The 11,275-nt window shown below is 39.1% G+C and overlaps 1 protein-coding gene across 1 annotated transcript in view; it reads right to left on the bottom strand.

Moving 5' to 3' along the window:
* Window positions 1-11,275, bottom strand: part of galnt9 (polypeptide N-acetylgalactosaminyltransferase 9) — a 184,903-nt gene that overhangs the window by 165,949 nt on the left and 7,679 nt on the right. The window contains exon 2 of the mRNA XM_037681249.1: window positions 429-595. Coding sequence (XP_037537177.1) covers window positions 429-595 — 167 coding nt within the window. The remainder of the gene's footprint in view (window positions 1-428; window positions 596-11,275) is intronic.

Raw genomic sequence — 11,275 nt, 5'->3', positions numbered from 1 at the left:
GAATGGATGGATGAGTGGATGGATGGGTGGATGTGTGGATGGATGGATGGATGGATGGATGGATGGATGGATGGATGGATGGATGGATGGATGGATGCATGGATGGATGGATGGATGGATGGATGGATGGTTTTGAGTCAGAAAAAGCACCTTTAAAGTTACAAGTTAACAATATAAGGGAATACTTATAAGGATTTGGAATATGGCAACAAGTATAAGAATAAAACAACATTATTTATCCTGCACTTGGTGAAATTCTCACATTCCAGCGATGTGTCTTGCAGCCTCAGTTCTACTTCCAGTACATGTGCAGCAGAGTGTGTCAAAGGCAAGTAAAGACTGTTCAGAATGCATGCAACTTCTGGAGAGCAGGGATTCTGTTTTAAGCTCTTCATTTCGACTTTTAATAGAACTGTAAAATGTCCTACCGCTGTCACTGTTGTCATCTACAAGGATGATTTCTTTGAGCAGGTGTGCCGGCGTGTGGTTGACCACACTGTGAACGGAGCGCAGGATCACTGACAGAGCCTCGTTCACAAAGATAAAGACCACAGAAATCTGAGGAAGGTCCTCCGAGTATGTCAGCTGCTTACACCTGATGAAAGAATGAGAGAGAGAGAGAAAACTATTATCCAGAGCCAAAGTGACTTTCTTTTGTAGCATTCATCTGAACTGTCACAGCAAGAAATTTCCAGGTGGGATTTAAAACATTATTGATAGCGGAGTTCCCGTTTGAGTCCCAGTAAACCATGAAAGTGAACCAGCGTGAAATACAGCAGGTCTTCCAGTGCAACGCAGCAAGTTAACTGTGATGATGAACCACAGACGCTTCTGTACAACAGCGGAGTGTATTCACAAAGTGTGTCAAAAGAGGAAAAACTCGGGTTTAACAAATGATCTCAGTAAGTTCTCTGTGTGCCGGTGAGCATGTGCAGAGCAGCACCTCGGAAATCAAACACGGGGACAGAAACACAGTTAATGTGATTAGCTGCATCTGTTTAATTAGTCCAACTGTTCACACAGATAAATTTATATGACAGGCTTGTTGAGAAGTAAATCTAATTTGTCTTCTGGCTGAAGTTTGGAGCGTCTTTTTCCAAATTATCCAAATGTTAACTGACACAGACATGGTATAAACAACTTTGTGTCTCACAGGAAACACGTGTAGGCTACTGTATTCTGAGTCTTGAAGAGTTTTTTTCTCAGTGCATCAAGATAAAAAATGTGAATAAAACAATCAATTAGAAAAAAAAAAAAAAATCCAAGGTTTATCCTGATGCATGCTCAATAATCCAGGTAGAAAAATCTAAAAAAGTTAAATCTGGTCCTCTGGACATTCAAAAAAAAAAAAAAAAAACAACAAAAAATGTAGAAACGTTTCGTCTCTCATCCGAGAGACTTCCTCAGTCTGAGGTGCTGTATTCAGCTCAGTCTCTTAAATAGCACCTTCTCAGAGTGGATCAACCAGTTTTGCTGCTGACAACCAAAACCAGCTGATCACATGCTCAAGAAGGACCATCAGCCTAACAATGGATCATTAGCACACTGATGGCTGTTTACTATTCACAGAGGGCTGAGTGATACTAGCAATCACAGCATTGTAAGAGGGGGACAGTTGAACACGGAGGCCTCCACCCCTGTTTAATGATGGACGGTTTCTTTTCACAAAGATGGCCTCCTTTACTCCTCTCTCAAACCATCGTTCCTCTCTGTCCAGGATGTGAACATCTTCATCCCTGAAAGAGTGACCGCTGGCCTGGAGATGAGTGTAGACCGCAGAGTCCTGGCCTAATGATGTTGATCTTCTGTGCTGGGCCATCCTTTTGGCCAGTGGCTGTTTAGTTTCCCCGATGTAAGACTGATCACAGCCCTCCTGACACTGAACAGCATACACAACATTACTCTGTTTGTGCCGGGGGACTGGATCTTTCTTGAGCATGTGATCAGCTGGTTTTGGTTGTCAGCAGCAAAACTGGTTGATCCACTCTGAGAAGGTGCTATTTAAGAGACTGAGCTGAAAACAGCACCTCAGACTGAAGAAGTCTCTCGGACGAGAGACGAAACGTTTCTACATTTTTTGTTGTTTTGCTTTGTTTTTTTGTTTTTTTTTTGAATGTCCAGAGGACCAGATTTAACTTTTTTAGAATCCAAGGTTTAATGTAAAAGACCAGTTTTGTTTAATGATAAAACTGAGGCTCCCTGTGGCAATCCGTCTATGTTGCGTAATGGACACCGCTATAGTACACACGTCATAGTAAAAGTAATAAATGATTTAAAATGTATGTTTTATAAAGTAACAATGCATACTTTTGCTTATTTTTGTGTGTTCGTGAGTTACGACTCCCAAAGAGTCTGAGATTAAAATAAATAAATAAATAAAAATCTGTTACTACATAGGTGGTATTTTTTTAACCATTTGGCATGACTGCCCCAGAGGAGTTGATGGTGGAGAGGTCGAGCCCCAGAAACCATCTTATCACCAGCAAACTGTTTTGTTCCACTATAGGAGTGTGGTATTTGTGGGACTCCAGGTTGTTTGTGGCTCCTCTGACTGACCTGACTGAACATTGTTGGATTTGCACCTGGATTATTGAGCATGAACTTTTGGTACATAGGTAGTCTCTGCAGGGTCTTGGTGTAGTCTTCAGGCTTGTCTTAAGACCCCGATAGACCATCCGTTACATATGACAGAGTGTGATGTGCCCAAGATCATGCACAAACTGCTAGACTCAAGATCATGGTGATGCATTATTGTGGTGGTTGCTCACATTTCACCAGGACCCAAACATCCCGAAAGTCTGACCATGCTGACGTTTGAATGCAACAAGGTCATGGAAACCACCTAGCACAAACCCGTAAGGGTCATGTCGTGCTAATGTAGTGTGATCTTCTTACGAGTGCATACTTGCATCTTGATGCAGTTCAACAGGTTTAGTGCTAGGGCGGGCTCCAGGCACGGGGTAAATGTTGGTACGGAGTTGTACCATCATGGGTGCATGCATCTAACATATGGTAACTGCACAGTAAAGCACGCTGAAGCAGAAAGTAGCAGAAAAACAATTATTTGGTGAGCACTAAGAGCAGCACCACGATTGCCTTCAAACTGAAGGTTTTCCAAATGACCATAATCCAGCCATGTTCTTACAGGTTGAGTTGGTCGTGAAGATGTAGTGCAGTATGGAATGTGTCCTAGCTTGAATGGCAGACTTACTCGTTACATGTTATTCAGAAAGAAAAGCTAAAAAAAGGATTCATTTGGATCAAGTGTTGTTTTGTATTTTATCCATAAACTGAGCCTAATGTGTTTTTTTTTGTTCATGACCACCCTGCAGTGCATCTTTCATTGTAATGCTGTGGTTAAATATTTATAAAGATTTATAACATCTAATTTTCATATTTTCTTTTGGAAAATTGGATGTCACTTGGCTTTTGAAAGCATGTTTAATCCATTTGGTTTGCAACCGCACCTCTAAACAGCATTATATAGCAATCCCATAAACAAACACGCCAGTTTACAGTTTTGTCACGCAATCGTTTCAAAGACTTTAACCTATTCGTTATCATGCATACAGTGTTTCTGATGTTATAGAATGTAATCTGTTTAATCTAGTAACATTAGACATATAACAGTTTTCCTATATCATCAACATTTATAAGGAAACCCGAGGTAAACTAAAACAAACTGAATTGTTATAAATGCTATAATTTAGACATAAAGCAAATGGTTGCACATACTGAAAGATCTGAAAGGCTTTCCAGGTAATAAAAAGTCAAACTGGCTTTAACTAAGTGGGAATTTTTTCAGTGTAAAAATGGCAGATTTGGGCTGCGAAGGCACAAGTATTTAATAGCACAACGAGGGACTAAAATAACCTCAGAATTGCAACACAAATAAGAGTAATTGGGTTATTCAGTACAAACAAGGCAAAGTATAACAACTATCATCCAGGATAATCTACGTCTTTTTAAGCCTTTTTTTAATCTAACCTGTGAGTTCACTGCTCCGTTCAGATTGATATGAGCTCACACATTTATTAAAAAAAATAATACTGCTGTTGAGCTAAAATCTAAAGCTTAAGCTAAAAATGTTTTGAAGCCTGTCACACATTTATTTATTTATTTCTTGAAAGCGGTATTTTCTCCTGCATATTAGACCTCCACGAGACCCTGGATGTTGAAGCCTAAACAGAACCAGCTTCTCTGCAGGCTGGTTTTTATTCAAGTTTCAAGGGTCCTACTGGCTTCAGTTCCCAACAACAAGCAAGGCCGAGGACTGTTAGTCCGACATATAATGTGATTTTCTCTCAGATAGGAAATAAAAGCACTGGCTGGACTGCAGCTCTCAGCTCATTTCTACAGAAATGGTGAAAACATGCACACAGGCAGCATCCGGTGAATATTTCCACATCATCCCTATCAGGCTTTGCTAAAGCTGAAAAACACATTTCACTTTCGTCTGCCTTTGTTTACCCACACTTTTTGTACCCAGTTGAGTCATTATATATGGATAATGAAGTGGTTATTATAATTGTTTACAAGAGAATGAACAACTTGTAAAGCTCTATATGAGAACGTCGGATCGGCATGAATAAATTATAGAGTAAACTAATCTTTGAGCTGAAGTAGCTTTACTAAATCCTGCTGATCTTCTTATATACCTTCACAAGGGGCTCTGGAACATTTCATGTTTCCAACACCTGCCAAAGGTTCTGAATATTCAAATGCAGGACAGTGTTAGTTCTCACATTTAACTCTGGGCTTGCTGCATCATCTTAACATGATTTGTTCGATGATGACAACTTAGCTGCTCTTCCACTTTTGCTGTGAGCCATCTGAACTCTGCTGGTGCCTGGCACCCAGATACCAGTGATAACTGGGACACAGCAGCAGCCGTAGTGTCAGGCCCCTGGGGGACCGCTACACAGCAGATGGATGTCAGCATGGTGCCAAAGTTACTTCCTCCTTTCTTCACCCAGTGAAACCTTCTCAGTGCTCCACTGCAACTGGTTTGTGTGTGTGTGTGTGTGTGTGTGTGTGGGGGAGGGGGGGGGGGGTGCACAGCAGTTTGTGTGAAGGTTTTCTCACCTTTGGTGTAAATCATTGGCAGAAGAAAAACTTGCTAATATAACAGCACAACAGATGGCATCATATTGGCTTGAGAGGTTACATAGTAATGGTTTGGCAAAATACAATAAAATGTGAAATTCTATATTAGTTATTATTTTTATTTTATTTTTAATTTGTTTTAGGCGCACCAAAACTGGCCAAGGTAAAAAAAAAAATAATAATAATAAATCAGTTCTTAACTGCAGCAGTATAACCTAAGATGTAGGTTTTAGGAGGTTATTCAGTTGATATTGTAAGTTTTTAACAGCTCTGTACCTGTATACATGTTGGGAGGAGAGAAGTGGAGCGCTACGTAGCATGTTAGCTTAGCAGTGACTGTGGCACTGTAAGACGCTGCAGGTGTAGCTGTGTGTTCAGGTGCATTAAAGTTGAAATGTGTTTTAAACCCCACACCTTATTGTCCTCAAGCTTCGTGAGAAACATCATTTAGATGAGTAATGTTGAACACAAGTAAAAAAGTCCAGTGGTGATGTTTTTTATTTTTCTATAAACACAAATAGTGCTGACCTGACGCTCTGTATTAAAGTGTATTGAAGTTAAAATTACTTTAAACCCACAGATGAATTTACACAAACTTGGTGAGAAACATGCTTTAAATGTTTGAAATTAAAGGAAATATAGGTGAAATGTTGCTTTTTTGTTCACTAGTGAACACCTTTTTTTTTTTTGCATGTGCACATAAACACCTACACACATCATTGTGCCCCCCCCCCCCACACACACACACACACACATTACGGATGCTTCTGACTCCCTTGGGTCAATCAGTTTGAAGGTGCTCAGATTTATGCATTTCTACCCTGATGACAGTTGTTTACTGTCGAGCTAAAACAGTTGCTAACGTTTTCCAGTTTTTACAATCCGCTTTCGACATCATCCAGTTAGATTTGTTCCGTCTCAAACTTGTCCTAAATGCCGAAAAAACCAAAGGGATGCTTTTTTCAAACAGGAAGTCGGTCCCAGCAGTTCTTCCTCTGATTTTATCCTCTAATGGTGTCCCTACTGAATTTGTCGATTCCTACAAATATTTGGGTATCTTGGTCGATGTGCATCTCTCCTTTAAGCTTCATGTGGAAAACTTGGTAAAAAAACTGAAAGTTAAACTGGGTTTCTTTTTCAGAAACAGATCCTGTCTAACCCTAAATGCTAGGAAACACCTTGTATCTTTGACTTTCCTTCCCTCCATTGATTACGGTGACATTATTTACATGAACGCTCCTACAAGAACCCTGCAGATGTTGGATGCTGTCTATCATGGTGCACTAAGATTCATAACTGGCTGTGATTATCGTACCCACCACTGCACCCTGTATTCACTGGTTAACTGGACATCATTAACTTCACGCAGACTCTCTCACTGGTACATTTTCATCTTTAAATCACTTCTTGGTCTGCTGCCTTCATACATCTCCTCCTACATGTCTCTGCGTGAGTGCAGCTACAGCGTGCGCTCTCAGGACATTATTACCTGCAGTGTTCCCTCAGTGAGAACTGAACTAGGCAAAAGGTCCTTCTCCTACTCTGCTCCTGTTTCCTGGAATATTTTGCAAAAAGATCTGAAGCTCTCGATCTTGACCTCTCTATGTGGCTTCAAACATTTGCTAAGTTCATGGGAAAAATCAATGCAGACATGTTCCTATTTTTAGTTTTCTACGTTCGCCTTATAATCTAGCTGTTTTTTCCACCTTTTTTCCTTTAAATTATCCTTTTAATTACCAATTTATTTTAATTTGTTAAAAAAATAAAAAAAATAAAAATGTCAATTTGTACGCATCCTTTATGATCGTCTATTGTTGTCATTGTTATCTACTGTTGTTATCACTCTTTAACCATGTCTCTGTTGTAAATGAGTCCCCAATGTTCAATGGGACTAACCTGTATAAATAAATCTTGAATGAATGAATAAGACTGAGTTTGTTGTGGCTCCTCGGACTGATGAAGTTTTCTGGATGAAAGGCAAAACGTTTCAACAAAAAGAAACTGTCCAGAGGACCTGACTTAACTTTGTTGGATTTTCTACCTGGATTATTGAGCATGCATCAGGATATTTTTATATAGATTGTAGTGTGAAATATGGTGACTTTACAAATCTTTTTTGTAGACTACATAGTTAAAAAAAAACAATATACGGAGAATACCTCATAGCTGCGTTAGATACATTTGGTATGGTATGGTATAAAGTTTATTCATTTTAAAATCCAAAACAGTTTCATAACTATATAAAAAAAATACAGGAGATTTAAAATGAAAGGCAGCAGAAAGAAGAAAAATTCTTATTATATCTGCCCCTTTTTTCATACAATTTGTTCAATCATAATAATTTTCAAGTAACAGAACAAAATTAATAACTTTTTAATTTTTCTAATTCTAATACAAAAACACACTAAGCTACTTCATATATATTTTTTTAACAATCCAGTTTTGATCTTTTTCTTAAACGTACACATTGACTTGGCATTTTTAACATCACTCTCTAGACCTTTGCTTTTTTTTTTGTTTTTTTTTTGTTTTTTTTGAATGTCCAGATGACCAGATTGACCTTTTTTGGATTTTTCTACCTGGATTATTGAGCATGCATCAGGAGATCACGCCCTAGCCTAGACCATTCCACAATCCAACTCCTTGGATTGAGGTAGACCTTCCCTTCAGACTAGTTCTGAATTTTGGTTTGACAAATATCTCTATCCCCTTAAGATTATAACAACTTTGTCTTTTAACAAAATTTATTTGTATATTTAACGGTAATGTGGTATTTTGAGCCCTATACATAACTGATAAAATACTGTAAACTACCAATCTACCGTATCTACATTTGACGGCATTAGAGAGGAGTTATACTGTCATTGTCAAATTTATTTATGTAGAAATTTAAAATAAAAATGCTAACTAAAGTACGTTACACACAAACAATAAAATAACAAATTAACAAATAAAATTTAAAAACAGGGATAAAATCCAATTAAAATATGTATAAGTGCAACAAAAACAGACGCACGTACAATCTTCATATTTTATGGTCTAGTTCAACCAAAAAGAGTAAAAGAATAGGTCAAGGCAAGGTTTTAAAAGACTTTATAGTCTGAGCTGTGCTTGTTTTGAAGGTAAACTCTGTTAAGGTTACTGTATTGGCAGCCTCTGCAAAAGCTTAATGAATATATATATATATATATATATATATATATTTTTTTTTTTTTAATTTAATTTTATTTATTTTTTTTAATTTTATTTATATCTTTGGACACCTTTGAAGAATGACTCTTCCTTTTTTTCTCGTCTAAAGGTTAAGAAAAGTAGCTAAATATGATGAAGAATCACTATTCAAGGCTTTAAAATGTACAAATTGCAGATGTAAAAGTGGCTCAAAGTTGAAACCAATACACACATAAAGGAACCCATTCACCTCGTAAAGGACACATCCTAAAATTTTACGTGTTTGACATATTGGTACACATTATAAAACTTACTTTAACGCTATAGTTGTAGAGGGTTTTAGACTTTTTATGATAGATAAAGTTGGTGACCCTAAAATGAAGGACTGCGGCTTTCACTTTGGTAATATTACATGTTCCCTTTAGCTTTGCACATACTAAACAAACCAGCTGCATTGCTAAACCTCTACCGTAAAAGGGGGGCGCTAAACAGCACAATAGAAGAGCAGCCATACTTGGGAAATAATTGACTGTAGAATGGTAGAAATGTGTTCAAGGTGAATAATGTCCATAATGTCCACTGCAGCATTTATTCATGGTGGCGTCCTCACTAGCATAATTTTATTGTTATTTTACACTGGAATTCTTTCCAGAAATGAAGCTTTCTGAGAACCTCATTTATGTAATTTCCTACAACACACTAATCAAATATTAGCATCTGTACATGAATGACAGTAACAATCTACTGACGTCCCTCAGCAGCCATGGAGTGTTCACATTTGAGGAGAGGGACACTTTCACATGCTCTGTTATCAGTCCTTTCCATTCACACAGCTCATGTGCATTTGACAGAAAAGCTAATAAAAGAAAAACTAAAGCACAGAAATAAACCAATTTTTGATGGAGGACTGCACAGATTTACCTTTACGTTGAGCTCAGCTCTCTCGCTCTGTTTGCTGGAATAAAAGCACGTGTTGCCACTGATAGCCCCCTCCACCGCATCATCTCAGTCATTTCCAAAGCATTAACGCATTCCCTGAGCACCTCTGTGCTCCTTTGCACAGCTTTCTCGATTGCCTCTCTCAATCAGACCTGCCAGATGTATTTGCACAAACATAAAATGTGGCAGTGGATTTGAAAAGGGGATTTATTTTGCACCACTGCTCGACTTCGACAAAAGTGAAGCCATGACATGGCAAATGTGCAAAACAAACTGGCGTATGTTTCTATCTGGTTCAGTAATGTGAATGGTGATGAGGCTGTGCTTGATCAATATTCCCAAAGTGCTATCTTAAAAATGTCAAAATGAGCCTGAAGAGTCCTAGTTGAGACGTGGCATGAAAGAGGACTTTAACTTCGAGATCATAAAGTGATATTGTAGTTCCATTGCCCTACTTACAGGATCCAATTTAGAGCATCAGTCAACTTTAAATTTGTACCTGTCTCCAGTAGCAGGGAAGGCTTGTAAAGGCGTAACAGGATGAGCGATCGGCTCATCTGTTAGTAATGGGACTGAGCTCTCTGGCCAGTGCTCATAATTTGATCCGGAACAAGCTTTGACAGAAACAGAGCGCCAGATTAAGATGTATTCCTATCACACCACCCCCTTCCTCCTCCTCCGGCAGCTTGCAGCCGAGGCCACTACGTCTGACGTTTTCTCCCACCCGCTGGCCATTCTTATTTGCTGTGAAATTTCACATTAACCTCCAATAACCTGCACAACGCAGGCAGCACCAAAGCAACTTTCCAATCTGGAAGCACTTCTTACTGAAAGATAACCGTTTGCCTTGACAACCCCACCTCCACCCCCCACACCCCCTTTCTCAGCCCTCTTTCCCATTCCAAGAGATAAACTCCAGTACTGGAAAGAGCAACAATTTGCAGTAGGGAGCTCCTGTGCCATGAAGACCTTCTGATCCCATTCTGCAGTATCAGGCACTTAGGAGATGAGGTAAGCTTGTTTTTGCAGCCTCCCTCTCTGGTTATCACCCTCCTACAGGCAGGCAAATACAGACAAGGGGTCCTCATGGGAGCAGAGACTGTGTAGTGCTTTAATAGAGTTTTAACTGCTATTTTGATAAAACAGAAATCAAATTTTCAGCAAAGTGATGATGGATATAAAGGTGAGATTAGGAGTAATTGAATAGAAATCCTCTTGTTGGAGGGAAAACAAAATGGTGAAACGCAGGTTTGACACTTTGAGCTGATTTTCTATTTCCTGAGTTAAAACAAAAAACAAAACATTACAATTCTGTTTGCTTATGGGCAAAACGTAATTTCACCATCTAACCTGCCTTTATTGTTTCTCATTTCTTCAGCCCAATGAGCCAAATTCATACCTAAAAGCTTCTCAAGGACAGTGAATGGCAGGCCCCAAGTCACCATAGTATAAAGCCTACTTAAGACCCTTTGTGTCTAAGTTAAGAATGTCACTTGCAGAAGTGAAGGGCAGAGGAGAAAAATACGGGCTAGCAGGTAGTGAATGGGGATTACAGGCTTTTGAGAGAGACACTACTGCAGCTGTAATTATCTTGAATCGGTTTTGTGGCAGGCAGGCATATTGAAAAAGACAGGGGCTTGAGAATGTGTGGGTTTTTTCTGTCGTGGTGATGTAGTTTGCCTCCCTGCAGTCATCACCGACATCTCTGCTCACTGATTCCTATTCAATTAAAAGCCTATTAGACAGTAGGTTCCTGGCTCCAGCATTTAACCCCACGTTTGCAGTGCTGCAGTCACCTTTTGCCTAAAGGACTTCATTACAAAAAACAGAAATCTGAAATAAGGGATCATCATCTGCACTGTATGAAGCTGGGCTCTGCAGCAGCAGCACACACCAAGCCATTTTTTCTATCACATTAGTGTATTTAGTCAAAAGACCTACATCCTATCTTCTGTTGATGGCAACTTCATTCCCAGGAATGAAGGACAGATGGAAGGAAGGAAGGACAGACAGAAGGAAGGAAGGAAGGAAGGAAGGAAGGAAGGAAGGAAGGAAGGAA

The sequence above is a fragment of the Nematolebias whitei genome, chromosome 8 (assembly GCF_014905685.2).
Source record: "Nematolebias whitei isolate Nwh7 chromosome 8, NemWhi1, whole genome shotgun sequence".
In the NCBI taxonomy this organism is placed as follows: Eukaryota; Metazoa; Chordata; class Actinopteri; order Cyprinodontiformes; family Rivulidae; genus Nematolebias; species Nematolebias whitei.
The sequence above is the reverse complement of the archived record's forward strand: the minus strand, read 5'-3'. Positions and strand labels throughout refer to the sequence as shown.